Below are 20,749 nucleotides of genomic sequence, written 5' to 3' on the forward strand. Positions count from 1 at the left end.
AATCTTTCTCTACACAAAATCTCATCTCTAGTTTTTTTTTCTTTTAACACTATACAGGAATCATTGCCACAAACTTACCTTTAGGCAAAGAATTATTGATTCGACATCTATTGTAGATAGAGGGTAAAGGATTAAACATTCTCTACAGATCAAAAATATTCCTATGCGGGCCAGGCACGGCAGCTCATGCCTGTAATCCTAGCACTCTGGGAGGCCGAGGTGGGTGGATCATTTGAGCTCAGGAATTCAAGGCCACCCTGAACAAGAGCAAGACCCGTCTATACTAAAAATAGAAAGAAATTATATGGACAACTAAAAATATATATAGAAAAAATTAGCCGCCCATGGTGGCACATGCCTGTAGTCCCAGCTACTCGGGAGGCTGAGGCAGGAGGATCGCTTGAGCCCAGGAGTTTGAGGTTGCTGTGAGCTAGGCTGACACCACGGCACTCTAGCCCAGGCAACAGAGTGAGACTGTTTCAAAAAAAAAAAAAAAAAGAAAAAAAAATTCCCGTGATTTTCTTGTGATATCGAAATCAAAAGCCGATTACTCATTAAATTATTTCCTCCTTTATTCAGTTAGGAAATATAAATTGAGTACATACTATGTGTAATTTCAGGTGATCAGATAGAGTGGCAAATAAGACAAACGACATCTCTATTCTCATGAAATTTATGTTTTAGCAGGGCAAGACCAAAATATACCTACCCTAAAAAAAGGAAAAAGAAGAAAAATATAATTTCGGGTTGTGCTCATGAAAGAACCTAAAGAAAATATACAGGTTGATGTAATAAGTAACTAAAATGTGGGAAAGTGTTAACTTTACTTAGACTGGCCAGGGAGACTTATTTGAGGAAAGAACATCCAAGCTCCCATGGCGAGAAGGATCCAGGCTGCAAGAGATCGGTAAGTAGAAGAGACAGGGAACTTGAGGTGAAATGAGCTGATGAGTGGGACACATTCGACGAGTAGAAAAAGGTGAAGTGTGCCAGGAATGTCACTGATTTCTTGAATATTTAGGATGATAGAGTGTCAATTCTTGGTCAGAGGTGGGGAACCTGGAGTGTAGTGTTTCATTGTATTCAACAAGAAACATGTCTTAGTTTTCTGTAATTTGAAATTGTGTTATTTGTATATGTACTCTTATTTTAAAAATGTATTTAAATTCTTAACTTTCCATTTTGACATTCCCAAATTATTCTATGTTACCAACTTAGCTGGGATGAAATCACTGAAGATGTGATGCCAGCCTCTTCTGTGAGATGAATATCCGTAGCACCTTTCCTAAGAGCTTCTCTCGGTGTCAGATTGCTACAGACATTACTACGGTGGTTATTTGATTTTAGTAAATCGATGAAGTATGGCCAGCAAGTATTTGTGGTTAAATCATGTATATCATTCAGAATTCAACCTTAATTCTGAGAGGAAGCCAAGCATAATCCTGTTTCCCAGGGTATCATTTTCTTTTCTTTTCTTCTATTCTTTCTTTCCTTTACTTCTTTTTATTTTTTCCATCTTTCTTTTTTTTTCTTGCAGTTTTGTGGCCACAATTTTATTTCCTATTTTAATATTAAACATTTACAAAGTCTGTACAAGTGAACTTTTAGTTGTACTGCCACCTATCTCGCTAGAGATGCTGAAAGAATTAATGAGATAATATCTATAGAAATATTAATAGAAAGTGTTGAAGTCCTTGGGGAAAAAAGGATATACATATATGAAATCCCTTGTGATCCTGATGTCTTAATGTACTACTACTGCGTCATTGTGGCTCCAGCTTCTACATAAAAACCTTGGCCTGAATGTTTCCAAGTTTCTGTACTTATTTTTGGCCTCTTTTGTATAATAAAGTGAGATAAAAATAATGATATTCTATAATAATCATAAACAATATTGAAAATTCAGTATTTTCTAGCTACTGAATAATGTTCTAGTTCGTTGTTTTATTTTATTTTTTCACAATAGCCCTAAGAATTAGGTAGTAATTATGCCATTTTGCAGGTGAGGAAGTTAAGCCTATTTGAAATCATTTTAGGGTTGCCTAAGGAAAGCTCCATAATAAGAAAGAGTTGTAACAGAAAAATAAGAAAGAAATTCCCTGAAATCCGATATGAGAAGTAACTGATTAATGCCTGTGTTTATTACTGCTCTTTCTGGAAAAATGGACCATCTTCTTCTTGGTCTGGTTTAGTGACAGCTCAGCTTAAAGAAGGCAAATTATTTCCTTTATATCTGAGAATCTACGCTAGAGTGAATCTTTTCTGGGGCCAGTTTAAGAGATAATTTTACTCTTAGACATGATTAAAATTCAATCAAAAGAAATTTCTTACTTGGTGTTTAGAAGAAAGCAATGCATGTGAAATTATATTAAACCCTGTTTAGTATAATGAAATTATATAGTTAAAATCAGGTGAATGTAACTAGAGGCAGCTAGTAAGTAGCATGCCAATCCAGAATAATATCTGTATAGAATCTAAAGTACAGAAATATTTAGTGGCTTATCCAAGGTTCTAGTTCAAAAATAAATTTGGATTAAAATGGAGGCATCCAAATTTACATAAAAATTTTATAAAAACATATAAAGGGATGTGATGGAATGAGGGATAGAAAAGTGGAGGAAGAGTAGAAAAAGCAAAAGACAGAAAGAAACAGATTTTTGCTGCACCCCAGCTATGTCTGTGGGCTAAGCTCTTACTCAAAGCATCTAGTAAAGTTGAACCTCACAATAACCTTTGGAGTTAGGTATGATTATCCAAATTTTGTTCTGAGGAAACCAAAGCTTGAAAGGATACACAAATTGTCCAAAGTCCAATAATCACTCAATAGAGGGCCAGAATTCCAATTCAAATCTGAATTATTCAACAATATAGGGCCTTTCTACTTTATGATACTGCCTCTGAGATAGTTAATCTTTCATTTCATGAAATGAAAATTGATGAGATACACACACACACACACACACACACACACACATATGCAAATGCACAGACTTTCTGGATGTTTAACTTTCTAAAGTTACCGAATGAGTAAAAGAAAACTATTTTTAAGAATGCATGATTTACGGTAGCCCATCACTCTTCTTTCTTTTTTGTTTAAAAAAAAAAAAAAAAACTTGCTCTTTCTATTATTTGTCTTCAGTGCTGAAGGAGTTAAAGGATTACCCAACAATCAACAATGATTAGAGTACTCCTCTCTCTTTCTTAGTTTTCACTTAATTTAAACTGTAACATTGTGTGTTTAACTTTTATTTTCACAATACCATCTAACTCTTGCCTTACAGAATGTGAAATGCTGCCAGTATGTGTTTTGAACACTTCTCCACTGATTTTGTTCATGAAAGGAAGAGGTCAGTTTTGATGGCTTTGTAAGAGAACTATTAGTCCCATGTTAAATACAAAGAAAAGCACAGAAGTATGTGGGTGTGAATATGGTAGGCTTATCTCTTCCTGCAGTATCACCAACAAAAGTGGTACTTGTGACTTCTGATAACAGCAGTTGTTCTTAGTTTCTGGTATGTTGCTTTATTTGAGGGTTGAATGAAATATTGAAGGAGATGATGAAGTTATATGTCACTACTGACAGGGTATAACCCAAGCAATAAGCAACAGACATTTGTAAGAAACAGATCACAGTAGAGACACCAGACAGCCTTCAATTGCAAAACAACAGCACACAAACAAGAGAATTCGATTAACTGAATTTATTCAGATGTTATAGGGCCTGGTTATGTATCAAGGAGGGAAATTGCAAAGATGTTCTCTCAAGAATACTGTGAGAAGAATACACAGATTGGCTAATAATTAAATATATGATTTTGTAGAATTTCCATAGTGATGAACTCATCCTTTTAATACCAAAGAAGAGAGGATAAATTGCCCTATGATTATAGCTACACATAGTTGCAGGAAAGAACTGCATAGAGATCAACATATAGCTAACAAATACCATATTGGAGGCCTTGGTGAGGGGGGAATATTAATATCTGATAGGAGTCAGTTGAAATAAATGCAAAAGGCTTCTCTGCAAAGGGGTGAGTATTGCTCAGTGCAAGTGTTTGAGAACAAAGTGCTGGTTAAAGATTCATGAGATGGGAAAGAATCTGAAGGCATTAATGGATAGGAAATTAGTAGTTTGCTCTACAATGTGAGTTAATCATCAAACATCCCTATCTCTGGAGTGGTCCCAAGGGAAGGAAGGTTTTCGATAACCCTGAAAATAAACAAAATATCTGTGTGCAAAAAAATTAAAAAAAAAATTTGTGTGCAAAGCAAGGTTTAAGGGAAATCAAGGCTGGTCTAAGCAGGCAGGCCCTGCCCCGTTCCAGTCTTCAACAGCTATGTGTGCAGGAGAGATGCAGACCCAAGGACACCAAGGACATCGTTCACTTTGTTTTTGGTTGTTTTTCATGAAAACTAAATTTTCATTTTCTGGGTTTGTCACTAGGGCTTTGTAACAAAGAAAACATAGTATAAAGTTGAGACCATGTAAACTGAAACAAATATTAGGTTAAGTCTTGTTAAGTACCTTTACCTGTATTTGCAATAATGACAGTTATCTTTAAATTATTGCTACATTCGGACTAAGGGAATAAAAACTTTGAGTTAGGAAAAACAACACGAAACAAAAAATACTGGTTTGAAATAAGGAAGATGGAAACACAGCGAAAGGTATTGTTAGGACAAGTGTGTCTTATTGATGTTGATCTGTTTTATCTGTTTTGTTTTGCTCATTTCCAACTGTCTTTTTGTCTATCACTGATAATTTTGATTTACTCATTCAAAAGCATGTGTGAACTAGGTTGTGGTGATAATGATAGTAATCAGGGAAGATGTGCCCTTGCCTCACAGAGTAGACAGTTCAACAATTAGCTGCCTAATTCAGCAAGCAATCGTATGACAAAGTATGATGAGCATTATGACAATGAAAGTAGAGGGGACAAGGAAACACTTGGCAAAGGAATCCATCCCGGTCTAGAGGATTTCTGATCAAGGTACCTCCCTAAGCAAGAAGCGTTTAAGTTGAAATTTAAAAAAGAAATGACAGTTAGCCAACTATCTGTAATAGACACTGAAGTTTAAGTTGAATTACTTCTTAAGTTCATAAAAATTAATTTCTTGATAATTTTGGGTGGCATTTTTATGGCATATGATTTTAACAATTATTATTCAGTTTATTTATCAACTGCAAGCACATTGGTTTGGGTTGACCACAGAGTGGGTAGCCAAATTGCTATTCACTGAAAGAAAAACTTCCTTCTGATCATTTTTTGCTTTGTTTTTTCTCTCAAAATTTATTGGGATATAATTTATATACCATAAAATTCACCATTTTAAAGTATAAAACTTTGCATTTTTAATATATTCACAAGGTTGCGTGATCATTATCACTATCTAACTCCAGAACATTGTCATCATCCAGAAGAGAAACCACATACCCAGTAGCAGTCATTGCCCATTCTCTCTTCCCCCAGTCCCTGGTGACCACTAATCAAATCTCTATCTCTATATGTTTGCCTATTCTAGATATTTCATATAAATGGACTCTTACAATATATGATGTTTTGTGATTGGATTTTTCTACTTGCCATAGTTTTCAACATTCACTCATATTCCAGCATGGACCAGTCCTCTGCTCCTTTACATGGCCAAATTATATTCCATTGTATAGATATACCATATTTTGTATATTTATTCATCAATAGATGTATGTTGAAGCAGTTTGGACATTTTAACTATTATGTATGATGCTGCCATGATCATTTGTGTATAAATTTTTGTTTTAACATATACCTTCATTTCTCTTGGGTTTATAGCTAGGAATGGAATTGCTAGGTCATATGATATAACTCCATGACTACCTTTTTGAGGTACTGCCAGACTGTCTTCCAAAATGGCTACATCGATCTACATTCCTATCAGCAATGCTTTCCTTTCTTTTTATAGACCCCAGAGGAACTGGAGGATGTTTCTGACCTTGAAGAGGATCACGAGGTCCGTAGTCACACCAGTGTTCAGACGGAAGGGAAAACCGACAGGGTATGTCACCTCCCCGGAGGGAGAGTTATGTGCTGTGCTGTTGAGGGCTGTGCCCTCTCCTTGTCAATCTAGACAGCTTCTCATGGGTGGGACTCCTGGATCTGGAGCTGGTTTTGTGACACACAGGGAGAGAAGCCTTAAAATTCAGGGGGATTAGCATGAGGGGAATTATTTCCTCTATCTTGAGAGCTCACAGTGAGGCCATTTCAGGTCAGGTAGTGAATCACTCCATACTGCTTTTGATCTTTATAGGAGTCATGGGAATATAAAAGTGAAATATGTACATGTTTGCTTAGAGTAGAAAAGAAAAACCAAGAAGTTGTAAATACAGTCTGAAATTCTAGGGGGAAAACTCTTAAGTCAATACTTCCCTACTTTTCTTCCTTTCTACAATAACTTCTTCTGCACCTACCCTGAACACCCGCCTCCCCCCAACAGATACACAAAGAATATATACAACACCAAAGATATTAATCCCAATTTCTGAATTACTCTGAGATACCGTACTTCACTTTACTCACATCCAAAGCATGGGAATCTGAAAGTTTGGCATACTTGCACTTGCAGACCAGATTACAGAATTTGGATCTGAAATCCAGGTAGTACAGCATAGTGGCTAAGACTGTCTAGGAATGCACCTGAATCGGCCACCTCCTGCTGTGTTACTTGGGAAAGTCAATTAGCTTTCTCTTCCTTCATTTGTAAAATTAAGATACTAATAGTATCCTCTGTGTGAGGATTACTGCAGGAATTATCTAAGTTGATTAACAGGGCACTTAAACAGTGTCTAGTTCATAGGAAGTTTTGAGAACTATTGATTATTATTTATCGTAATAACAGCAATAATATGATTATGATAATCATTATTACTATTATTATTACATAAGTTAAATTCAGCGACATAAAATTTAGAGATGGAAACAAATTGTTAATATTTCCCTCTGTGTCCTGGTCCCTCATGGGCCTATCTGATGTGGACACAATTTTACACAGAAAGGCTACATAAAAATGTAGCCTTATTGTTATGCAATCTCCTCAGAAGCATTTCAATCAAGGACCTATTTGGTAAACTCTATGTCACAAATGCATGTCAGTGCACATTACCTTAAATAAAAATATTAATATTCCTTAAATGTTTTGACATACTGTTGTACTCTATGATTTGTGGAAATGGATTTGAAACAAATTTTAAACTTTACCAAATTTTACCCATAATCCTTTGGATCTATTTCCTAAGAATGAAAAATGAGGTAAATGAATTGAGAAATATCTGATTTTAAACTGATGCAAAGAGGTAGATTCTGTTCCTACTACTTTGTTTGATTGCCTTTTTATAATCCCACAACATGTTATGTAAAAATATTTTGTTTCTATTTATCTACCTTCACATATGTGAAATGAATGTAAAAAGAGCCATCTTATCAGAGCCTTACTATCTTTTATTAGCACTAATTACCTTGCATTTATATATATATATATATTTTACAGTTTACCAAGTATTTTCTCATTTACTATAAAATACAGAAAATATGGTGAGATATAATAAGAAAAAAGATAAATTTAGGAAAGTCCCATGTTTTCAGATATTCAGATGGCCTAGAACTAGCAATTTTTGGCCACAAAGCCCTATATTTTGTTAGAAATGTTATTTTTCTCCAAGTTTGATAATAGGAACCTTCCATGTTTATCTTTCGGTTGAGGAAAATGTTCTACAAATAGACACCGTTATAACATAGCCAGATAGCTAGTATTTAGTAATATTAAATATATTGGGTGATGCCACTTTCTTGAGTTTCCATTTCTTGCTGTTTTGGGGAGGGGTTATTTGTCAGTCTTCTAGAAGACAGTTTGTGTTGGAAATTATCTGGGTTCACACAGCATCAGGATTTAGTTTCCTTCAAAGCTAATTGTCATCGTTGGTATGAAATTTAAATCTTACAAACAGTAATGGAATTGCAAATACATTTTGCTACAGCTAAGCTTTTCTCATGGCTCATGCTTTCTGTGCACTGAGTGGTACAGTCAGGCTGATGCTGAGGCACGGGAGGTGAAGGGTAGGTGTTACCTTACAAAGTAATTGATGGGAGGAAATTTTATTAAAATTATGGTACTTTTTAGAATGCTAAGATTAGGATAACCATGCCTGGGCTCTCATTATGGCTCATCAAATGTAGATAATGAAGCCTCGGTTAAGACCCTTAAAACCCAAGAACTTCAAATTTCTTCATCTGAAAATTAGGTGAATAATGCTGTATGTCCTCACAGCATAATTGGTAATTTCATATAAGATAAGACATATGGGAGTGTTTTATAAACTTTAAAACTATATGATAAGAAGGTAAAGTTCTTATTACTACTGTTTTTGTTTGTACTTTTGTTCTTGGCCTAGATACAGGCCAGCTAGATGACCTCCTGCCCATCACAGTGTATAAAATTGCTAATCTCCATGGTTCTGGATCTTAAGAATCTTTCAGGGAAGCCACTACCTCTAGCTTTGTGGAAATCACCCTGAAACTACTCTGTATTCTAGATTTGTGTTCCACTGCGTGCAGTTCTCTGATGGTCCATTTCATTTGGAATGTCCCTGTGTCATAACCTTACCATTGTCTAGTGACACGGTCAATCCCTACCACCAAACCTAATGGAGGCAACACTATATTCAACATGGCTATTCTCTTCTCTTGTATATCTCCTCTTCATAAATTCCAAGTAACTCATATTTTATTCGTTTCCTGCCTTGAGACTTCCCTGCTTCTCTCATATAGAATCCCTCTGAAAACTGTTCAGTCATTATAATACATACACAACCTTTTGTGAGGCATTAACTCCACACAGAGCAGCTCTTGATCAATACATCCTCTTCCATTCCTGGGATGATAATTCTGAAATGCATTTTCCACAAGTCCTCAAAGGGTCCCCAGTGGGATCAAATAGTAACCAGCTTGATAACAACTCTTTGGATTGATTCTCCCTTCCCGATTCTTCTTTCCAGGCTCTCAGTTCTGTTCATTAATATCTATTTCTAAAATAAACTACCTTCCCTTTCAGGCTCTGCTTTTTGGGAGAAAACAAGAAAAGAAAATTATATACGCAATTTACTGAAATCTTGCATTAACTTTGCTATACAATGAAGCTAAGATTTATGTAATTTACCTAGAAAGTGGATTGTGTTTGCAGACTCAGACCTTTAGTGATTACCACATGTCAGTTCATGTCAGTTCACTTAGGGAATAAAGTTAGTAAAATGAATCCTTTACTAAAAACAACAAACCACCACCTCCATGACAAACCTGATACATCATCAATGAAATAAGAGAGAGGACAGAGCAAAGGATGCCACAGCTGTCTGAGAAGGAGAAGATATAACTTTTCTTTTAAATTTTAAAGAGGACTTATTTTATATTGTGGACAATTTGACTTCAGTAGCACTCTTTTACTGTATACCTATCTTATGAGTTTGTTACAACATATTCTATTCTCATATCTGAAATTTATTGAGAAAGATGGCCAAGGAGGATAGCTCAAATTTGTCCCCCACTTAAATCATCTGACCAGAATCAAGATCATATTTAGTGGGTTTTATAATCTCTACCAGACATCTTATATCCCTAATAGTCCCATATTCCTTACAATGTTATAATGCTTTTCATAAGTTCATTCTCATATCCATCTGAGACCTTATCATCACAATCTATTCAGCATTGCTACAATCCATCCATTGGACTGAGTATATCTTTTGGTGCATTGCATGAACAGCATCACTTTGAAAAGTTACTGTGAAATTTTAAAGTAGATTCTGTTGAGTATTATTTGAATACTCATGCCAAGTTCAGTGTGGAATTCCTGGTCATTGTACAAGACAAGTGTCTGGATTCCTTTTAGTTTGCTGCTGTTACTAAGGAGTAAATGCCTTTTTGGTTATTGGATTGTGCAGACTCTGCTATACTGAACATGTGCTAGAACCAATTTCAGGCACTGTTTAGTAATAGAGTGACAGTTATTTATTATGATTTTACTTTCCGCATTTCACTCCTAGCAGCTTTGGCTCGACATCATTTATTATTATTGTGGCAAACGCCACTGGGCATTGTAAAGGGCTATAACTAACATGTAATGATTTAGATTCCATGGTCAATGAGAGAAAAATATTAAAAGACCAATAGTGCATGCCTTATAAAGTGGCAAAGAAACAGCAGTGGAAATTAGTGATTATCTTAATTATTAAACATGAATACTCACTGGACCAATGGTTATATCCATTGATCAGTTATTCTGCAATGACACAGGAATTGACTTTATTGTAAGCTCACAGAAGACTTTTCACAGAGGTCATTGTTTATTCTGTTCATACTTTCAGCAAGGATAAAATAGGCATCCCTTATCTTAAAAGCTCAAATTCAAAAAAAAGACAAAAGCGTTCTGTTAATATAATCAAATTCCTAAACTTATTGATAGTAAGATTTTGTAAGTCTTAAAAGCTTCCTAAAAGATTGCACTAAATATAGGCTAAATCATGTTTTCTATTTAAACAGTACAGTGCCAATTGTCATTTAATACATTATCTTTTCTAGAACATTTCCAAATTAGTATCTCATTTAATGAAAACCCTGGGTTTTTTTTTTTTTTTTTCCTTTGATTTTACTAATGAGGGAATTAGACTCAAAAAACTTAAGTGATTTATGCAAGTCGTGTTGACTGGGACCAAATCCCAGGTCTTCTGGCTCAAACCACACTCTCCTTCCTCGACAGCACACTTGTAAACTTTGGTAATGTCTCATCATCTCTTAATATCTATTGCTCTTCTATTGCTACAGCCAGTATGATAGGGTTGATATTATAATTACTCTACTAGAAAGATGATTTGTGAAACTGAAGACTATAACTCTTAAAATCAGATTTGTTTAAACCTTACAAATTTCTAAATGTCCCAATCCTATAATTTTCTATCAGTAACAAAATCAGTTTGTTGATTACCATTCAGAAACTACCTACTGATGCCCAGACCCTGACAGTCTCCCTTGGTGGATCACTCTGCCTTGATCAAGTGGAGTATTAGGCAAGCAGAGTGACATAGCAGGGGACCTTGTAGGAGAATTACAGGTTCACAGCATGAAATCCAGAACAGAGGCAGTTGATCCTCAGTCAGTCTATCTTCACATTGGCCTCTGTGATATTTCAATAAAAGAAGAATTCTGATTTCTAGAACTTTTCCCTGATTTATTTTCTGTAATAGTAGCAGTAGAGACTCAGGAAATCATTTTAAGTACCAGTTGGGTGGTAGCTGAAAGTTCCTCAAACCTACCTGGGGAACAACTGTGGATGTAAAAAGACTCTTAAAATGGATTGGAAGAGAATTTTGGAAATACAATGGGAGAGCAAGTGACTTGCCTTTTCTAGCACTGCTACATAATGTAGAAGTCAAAGGTATACAGAGACTTTGGAATCACATAAACCTTGATTCAAATTTTGGTTCTACCAATACTATTCATATGACCTTGGGAGAGTTATTTTATATTTCTAACTTTCAATTTTCTCATCTGTTAAATTGTGATGATAATAATAATAGTATCTATTTCATGGGTGTTTTTGAAAATTAAATTAGATATATGAAAAATTTAGTTCGGTTCCTGGCAAATAGGAAATGCTCGATAAATTTTGATTTTTATAAAAACAATTTTATGATAAGTACAAAGTTTTGTGTTTTAGTGTTATGCTTTGACTTCCCATTGGGTAGCTCAGGGAGCTTTGTAAATACAAACCCTTCGTCTTCTGATATGGGACTACTTGGTTTTCCATTTCATGATGCCAAACATTTTTGATATCATGGGCATCACCACCAAAAGTATTTTAATTATTTTTTTTCCTCAAGAAGGGGATTAATCAAGAACTTCGTCAAGACACTAAGAGGAAGGAATCATTAACGTGATTCTTAATAATGCCAAAATGCTCATGTAAGTCTATATTCACATAAATAAGGTAGAACTGAAATATGATGAAAAAAGCAACTCTTGATAATGGGATAAAACAGAAAAATTGACCCAATAGTTGTCAAGTTCTTATTTCCTTCAAAATTTATCAAATGCCTGGCCTTGCACTGGGAGTTTTCTTCTTTGTGGAACTTTGGTAGCTTGGTGATCCATTGGTTCCTATCTCTCTCAAAATTCTCATAAATTTATATAGAACTTAAATATTTCTAGTTTTCAATTTTTCTAGATGTATAATGGTTAAAAAAAGAAAAGGAAAAAACCCATCTCATCCAGATATTTATAGAATGCGTGTTTGAGACAGTTTTGCAAGTACTCATTTAAAATCATCTCTTCTTTCTTTACCTCTGTCCAAGAAGGACATATGTTCCCATGATTCTTCCCTCTGCTTATACAGCTTAAAATCCAATCAGGTCCAAAAACTAAATCAAAGGTTTTGTTTGTCTCACACAATGTAAACTTTGATCATAGTGAATTGTAGATAGATGAGGGGTGAAAAGAGGAATTCATTTAACAGTACTGAATTCATCCAGGCCAGATTTTTATTTGAAGGTGTTTGAAGCTGTGATTTCTAATTACTGGAATTGAGTTTAATGAGTATAACATTAAAAACAAAATACTTAAAAATCATATTTCCAACTGAGTACAATGGCTCACGCCTGTAATGCCAGCACTTAAGGAGGCCAACTTGAGAGGATCACTTCAGGCCAGGAGTTGAAGACCAGCCTGAGGAATATAGTGAGACCCCATCTCTAAAAAAATATAATTTCAACTATAGTCATTTTATATTTCAGAATGACAAAGTTATGCTGCCTTTTTAAAGATACATTATTTATCATATATGCTGATGACCCAATATGACAGAAATTGTAACATGTAGTCTCTGATGACTAAGATTTGTCATATATTTAACATTATATTAACTTAAGAGTATATAGTTTGTAAACATGATCTGTCTTAAAGAAAATCTTTGAGGCCATTGAATCTATATAAACTCTATAAATAGAAGTACATTAGGACCGAAATAAGAACAGTTGCCTAGGTTACTGGAAACAACCTCAAAAATGTCAATAGCAACAAATGAATTGGAGCATATCAAATATTAAAATACTAGAGATGGTTCTTGGATTTAAAAAAAGCCACATAAATTCTATAACTTCGTGTTGGTGATAGGAAGAACTACCTCAGTGTTGCTTGTATACATGCAGTTAACTAAATATCTTTCACTTTAAGAATAGGAAAAAAATGGCATGAATGGGTAGTATACTTTAAAAATTGGAAACATTTTAACAGGCCATAATTGTTATCAGAATACACTCTTGATAACTCAAATTTATACTGAATTACCACACTTAATATGAGGATTCATGACCTCATTACCTTCTTCATGATATAATTTGGTTTATTATTTAAAAAAATAGTTTGGATAAACCTGGATAAAATTCCATTATTCAGCAGCAATACAGCAGTGCATTTTCTCGTGATTGGTTTCTATAATTTCTATTATATGTTTAGCAATAACTCTGATTTCCTGCCCTTCTGGGTGATAATTTTCATGTTTTTCATGATTTCCTCTTCCTCTATCCATTTCTAAACATTAAGGTTTGCTAGAGTTCTGATCTAAGTTATATACTCCTCCAATTCTTCCCACAATTCCTATAAATTCACATGTAACCCCAATATTTTGAATGTCACATACAGGCAAGTGACTCTAGCCCGGTCCTGTATTCCGAGCTCTGGCTACATATATTGGCAGGCCTGCGACTTTCCTCTTCTTGAATAGCTCACAGTCACCTGTGAATCTCAGTTTCCAAGCTTAAATGCAGCATCTTACTCCGCAAGTCTACTCAAACTCTTATGACTCTGTACTTTCGGTTGCACAAATATGAACCTAGGAATAATTTTTGAGTTCTCCCAGAGCTAATTATAGAACATGTTTTGGTTTTACTGTCTTCTAAATGTTTTCTGAACTTGTTCTTTTTTTTTTAATTTTTTTAACCACCTCCACTATTACTCCTGTGATAGAATTACACCAAAGTTAAACGGAAAATGGAAGATTTTATTCAAGGCTATTGCAATAGGTGAGAGAGACCAGAACTCATTCTGTGCTCAATTCTGCTGAAACAAGGGGCTGAAGATCTTCAGACCTAGTATGAGGGGGATTGTAGGCCATCAAATTTGCTCATTGTCTTTACCCAAAGGAATAGTAAAGTTTCTCATAAACTATTCATAGCAGGAGATAGTTTTACAACTTGGAGCAAGGTGTCCCCTAAAGTTAGGCTCATACTGTCCTACAGAAACTAGAATAGAGAGGCTCTATCTTACTTTATGATCACATTTCAAAAGAATGGCTCCCAGGTCCTTGAGGAAAACATTCCTGGGCTATAAAACTGGTGAGAAGCTTTAAAAAGAGATTTATATCTCAAAGGTGCAAAGAAGGAATATATAATTGCAAGTTTTGTAAAGTACGTACTCTAAGAAAAAGAAGTTCAGGACCAGGAGTCAGGAAGAGGCCTCTTTAAAGTTCTGTCAAGCTGAGAGGAACATTCAGGCCACCTTGGTCACGCCCTTCATTCAGGCACTGGCATCTCTCACCTGGATTTCTACAGCACGTTTCTAAATTGTCTCCTGTCTCCAGTTTTGTAAACTTCCATTCTCCACATTTAAGCTCAGATGCTGTTTCTAAAGTGTGAATCTGTCATCTCTCACCATACATAAAAAACCTTCGAGGAGTCAGTATCACCCCTTGTCCTTAGCATGAAATCCAATCCCTTAATGCTCTGTGTAAAGGAACTTTAGGATCCGCTTTCTGTGGATCCCTCTTTGACATCGTATTTCACCACTTTCTCTCCAACCCCACCTCCTTGTGTGGAAATCCTACTTCCTATAAGGCATATGACTTCTCCCTCAAATCGTTCCTCTCTCTCTGAGGAACATAATTCCCTAAACTCCCCTTCCTATCCTCCCCTAGGAAATACCTCCTGGTCATTTGGATTCCAGATAAGCCCAGACTTCTCCGACATCCAACTCCAAGCATAGTTTCCCTCCAACACGCATCTGTAACACCTGGAGATTTCTACATTATGTTATTTATTGTGCATTTATAATTTCTTATATAATGGATTTTCCTCCCCACCAACTCTAAACTCTATTACTTTAGTGGACATATTGTCTCATTTAGTATCATATTTATAAAATCTAGGACACTTCTTAGTACAGAGTAGACTCAGATATGAATCTAGCCATATATGAAGGAAGATAAGGAGAGGATTTATTTTGTAAGAAATCTTACCTCAAAAACCCACAATATATTAAGCCTAGGGTATTATATTAATTTCTTTCTTGATATTTCTTTCTTCCAACAGTTGTACATACTTGTGCCAGATAAATCTTACTGTAAATTGTTAGGTCACTACTCTGAAATATTTCATGGCTCCCTATTACTTAGTACCTGCTAGTATAAATATTAATTCATCTGCTTGTTTGCTAAAGCCCTTCACAATGCCTGCTTGTTCTTGGCTATATAAGATGCACAATCCCCCAAACCATTTTTATTTGCTAAAAATAATCCTTGTGCTCCTGACCGAGAGTTAGAACTTTCTCTGAGGACATACTCGTAATTTTTCCATGTCTGAATGGTTTACCTTTGTCTTTCTTCCTCAATTTCAAAAGTTCTACTAGATGAGCTCAACTTCCTTTATTCCTATGAAGTTTTCTTTGTAATTTAGCCCCTGTTGATCTAATGATACAAAAACATCTGCTGAAAAACAGTATAAAGGACAGTTTACTCACTCTTTTTGGATTTGACATGATAAGGTCACTAGGCTCTATCTCCATCCATTGTTAAGTAGTATATTCTAACAGTTTCATTTTTGCTTTATTTAAATTCTGTACTTGAATTTAAATTTAATATCATTCCTTTGATTTTAAAAGTCACTATATAAAAATATAGGCAGAGAAAATTAAAGTTTATAATGCTATATATTATTCAAAACTTCCTATATAAGAGTTCTTTTAATAAATGCCTCCTGAAATTTCAGTCTGGGAACAATTTTCACCAAATGTCTTAACATGCTCTCAATTATCAGACAATGGAACTTCATTAAAATATATATAATTTGACCCTGCCTTGGTTGCTGGGAAGTTCTAAGTAAAAATTAAAAGCTTGGTATAGTTGTCTCTTGTTCTTAATCGATTGTCTTATTTGTCTTTAGAAATATTTTATCTCAATACAAATTCTGATCTCAATACAAATTATATAACATAATGTTTATATAGAAATAGATTTTTATAAATTAATAAGAAGAAATGACACCTCCACCACTCCCTACCCCCAACCAACAGAAAACTGGGCATAGGACCTGAACAATATATTCACAAAGAAGACATGCATGTCTACAATAAGCATGGCAATAGTTGTTCCATTTCCTCAGAAATTACAAAGATGCAAGTGCAAAAAACAATGAAATACTATCTTCTCATCATAATTAAAAAAATGAAAAAGGATTGTTAATACCCATTATCAGAAAGTTTTTATTGAAAATGGACACTCCCACACAGTCTGTGGAGATACTAATTAGGGTAAACTTTCTGAAGGGAAATTGGAAAGTAAGCTTCGAAAGCCTTTATAAAAGTCCTTTCTCTTTGTCTTCTAGAATGTTTTCCATAGATACATTTGGAAAACTGTAGAAAGATACCATCACAACCCACTCATTACACATAAACATATTTACATATGTATATATACACATGCATACATAAAAACAGATATACCTACCTATCTAAATACATATATACATAAATGAAAAACACCTGGTTACCACCAATAATGTATAAATGCATGACTCTGCATCTATATTATGGAATGAAGGACTTTTAAAATGTGATCAAGCTGAATTTTACAGACAATTGAGATTTTTATTAATATAGTAAGATGTTAAAAAATAAGAAACAGAACAGTATGTATGGTATTTCATTTTTGTGATATAATTTGTATAAATAACCATAACCACACATATATATGTAAGCTTACAAGGATAGTAACTGAAATATTACTTTTCAGAATCTTTGGTATGTAAGACAATATTTTATAAAAACACAAGTATTATGTATGAAAGTACAGAGAGAAAAAGAAGTCTACCATACTATTGACAGTTTATGCAAAATTTTATAGACTAAGATGCTTCAAATAAACTTAGAGAAAAAAACTAAAATTTTACTATATATACAAAACCACAGTTGTTAATCCATTTGATTTTCTCAACTTTAAAAAGTTACATTAATAAAAAGTAGATAGGGTTGTTTGATTTTTTCTTGTTGATTTTTTTGAGTTCTAGATAGATTCTGGTTATCAGCCCTTTATCAGATGTGTAGAGAGCAAATATTCTTTCCCATTCTGTGGGCTGTCTATTCACTCTAATGATAGTTTCCTTGGCAGTGCAGAAGCTTTTTAATTTGATTAGATCCCACTTATTTATTTTTGTTGCTGCAGCGATGGTGAAATGAACAGAAACTTTTCAAAAGAAGACAGAATAATGGCCAGCAAACATATAAAAAAATGCTCAACATCTCTAATCATTAGAGAAATGCAAATCAAAACCACAATGAGGTATCACCTAACCCCGGTGAGATTGGCCTCTATCAAAAAAACACAAAACAACAAATGTTGGCGAGGATGTGGAGAGACAGGAACACTTCTACACTGCTGGTGGGACTGCAAATTAGTGCAACCTCTGTGGAAAAGAATTTGGAGATACCTCAGAGAGCTAAAAATAGAAATACCATTTGATCCAGCAATAGCACTATTAGGCATCTACCCTAAAGAGCACAAAACATTCTACAATAAGGACATCTGCACCCGAATGTTTATGGCAGCACAATTCACTATTGCAAGAATGTGGAAACAACCCAAGTGCCCATCAATCCATGAGTGGATTATCAAAATTTGGTATATGTTCACAATGGAGTATTACTCAATCATAAGAAATGACAGTGATCTAGCACCACTTACACTTTCCTGGATTAAACTTGAGCCCATTATCCAAAGTGGGGCACCACAAGAGCAGAAGAATGGGATCCATTTGTACTCACCATCAAATTGGTATTAACTAATCAACACACAAATGCACATATCAGAACAACATCTATTGGATGCTGGGGAAGGGGGAGGGCGGTGGGAGGAGGGGGGAGGAGGGAGGAGGGGACGGGTATTTGTATACACAAGGAGTGCAATGTGCACTACCCGAAGGATGGACATATTTGAAACACGGACTTGGAGGGGGGGAACCAAGGGCAACACACGTAACCTAAACATCTGTACCCCCATAATATGCTGAAATAAAAAAAATAAGAATAAAACACCAAAAAAATAAAAAATAAAAAGTAGATACATTCTTACTGAATATTTAGTGAAACATACTATTATTAAAGTATGCTATAAGAAGAAATTTTTGTTTTCTGGCTTTTGATGGAGGCTATTAATTCTAGACTCAAGCTGCCTAAATATGCTTTTACTTCCAAACAATAAATAGCATTACCTCTTAATTGACTCTAACTTCTTGAAGTTCAGATACAAACTAATAAGCCCATGGGATTGATATCAAAGTGATATAACTGCAGAATAGGTTTTAGTAACACTTTTTCAGGCTGGTCCTAATTGATGGAGTAGAATTTCAGCACTGCAGTTCTATTGCCAATTATTATTATTAAGAATGATTGAAAACAAAAGAAAAGTTAAGAGGCAGACGAACACATCAGAGATCACTGGCTCCACAATCTGGGTAGCATATATCAGGGTTAGTCTGAGCCAAAGTGTCCACTGGCCCTTGTTTAAAATGTCAAGGTAAGGAAGGATTTCTCAATCTTTGCACTGTTGACATTTGGGGCCAGATAGTTCTTAGTTGTGGAAGCTTTCATGTGCTTTGTAGAATGTTTAGCAACATCTCTTGCCCCGACCAGTAGATGCCAGTAACACATACCTCCCACCCCAGTTGTGACCAACAAGAACATCCCAAGATATTGCCAAGTAACAATGTGGTTGCGTTTGGGGGATAAGGGAAAGGTAAAAGCAACCACGGTACCATTCTTTTTTGAGAGTTTGTCCTTTTGAATTGGGTCCTTCCTAATTTTGATGTAAATAATCATTTTAATAAAATAACAGTAATAGTGGATGGTAAGTTTTTTGTGATAAAGTTTTCTCTTCCTTTTTTTCATTTTTGCTTTATTTAAATTCTGTACTTGAATTTAAATTTAATATCATTCCTTTGATTTTAAAAGTCACTATATAAAAATATAGGCAGAGAAAATTAAAGTTTATAATGCTATATATTATTCAAAACTTCCTATATAAGAGTTCTTTTAATAAATGCCTCCTGAAATTTCAGTCTGGGAACAATTTTCACCAAATGTCTTAACATGCTCTCAATTATCAGACAATGGAACTTCATTAAAATATATATAATTTGACCCTGCCTTGGTTGCTGGGAAGTTCTAAGTAAAAATTAAAAGCTTGGTATAGTTGTCTCTTGTTCTTAATCGATTGTCTTATTTGTCTTTAGAAATATTTTATCTCAATACAAATTCTGATCTCAATACAAATTATATAACATAATGTTTATATAGAAATAGATTTTTATAAATTAATAAGAAGAAATGACACCTCCACCACTCCCTACCCCCAACCAACAGAAAACTGGGCATAGGACCTGAACAATATATTCACAAAGAAGACATGCATGTCTACAATAAGCATGGCAATAGTTGTTCCATTTCCTCAGAAATTACAAAGATGCAAGTGCAAAAAACAATGAAATACTATCTTCTCATCATAATTAAAAAAATGAAAAAGGATTGTTAATACCCATTATCAGAAAGTTTTTATTGAAAATGGACACTCCCACACAGTCTGTGGAGATACTAATTAGGGTAAACTTTCTGAAGGGAAATTGGAAAGTAAGCTTCGAAAGCCTTTATAAAAGTCCTTTCTCTTTGTCTTCTAGAATGTTTTCCATAGATACATTTGGAAAACTGTAGAAAGATACCATCACAACCCACTCATTACACATAAACATATTTACATATGTATATATACACATGCATACATAAAAACAGATATACCTACCTATCTAAATACATATATACATAAATGAAAAACACCTGGTTACCACCAATAATGTATAAATGCATGACTCTGCATCTATATTATGGAATGAAGGACTTTTAAAATGTGATCAAGCTGAATTTTACAGACAATTGAGATTTTTATTAATATAGTAAGATGTTAAAAAATAAGAAACAGAACAGTATGTATGGTATTTCATTTTTGTGATATAATTTGTATAAATAACCATAACCACACATATATATGTAAGCTTACAAGGATAGTAACTGAAATATTACTTTTCAGAATCTTTGGTATGTAAGACAATATTTTATAAAAACACAAGTATTATGTATGAAAGTACAGAGAGAAAAAGAAGTCTACCATACTATTGACAGTTTATGCAAAATTTTATAGACTAAGATGCTTCAAATAAACTTAGAGAAAAAAACTAAAATTTTACTATATATACAAAACCACAGTTGTTAATCCATTTGATTTTCTCAACTTTAAAAAGTTACATTAATAAAAAGTAGATAGGGTTGTTTGATTTTTTCTTGTTGATTTTTTTGAGTTCTAGATAGATTCTGGTTATCAGCCCTTTATCAGATGTGTAGAGAGCAAATATTCT

The 20,749-nt window shown here is 34.4% G+C and overlaps 1 protein-coding gene across 1 annotated transcript in view; it reads left to right on the forward strand.

The window, feature by feature from the left end:
* Nucleotides 1–20,749, forward strand: part of CTNNA3 (catenin (cadherin-associated protein), alpha 3) — a 2,098,639-nt gene that overhangs the window by 1,909,436 nt on the left and 168,454 nt on the right. The window contains exon 16 of the mRNA XM_012658580.1: nt 5,944–6,036. Within this exon, the coding sequence (XP_012514034.1) occupies nt 5,944–6,036 (93 nt within the window). The remainder of the gene's footprint in view (nt 1–5,943; nt 6,037–20,749) is intronic.

This window comes from Propithecus coquereli, unplaced genomic scaffold, assembly GCF_000956105.1.
Source record: "Propithecus coquereli isolate 6110/MARCELLA unplaced genomic scaffold, Pcoq_1.0 Scaffold117, whole genome shotgun sequence".
Taxonomy (NCBI): domain Eukaryota; kingdom Metazoa; phylum Chordata; class Mammalia; order Primates; family Indriidae; genus Propithecus; species Propithecus coquereli.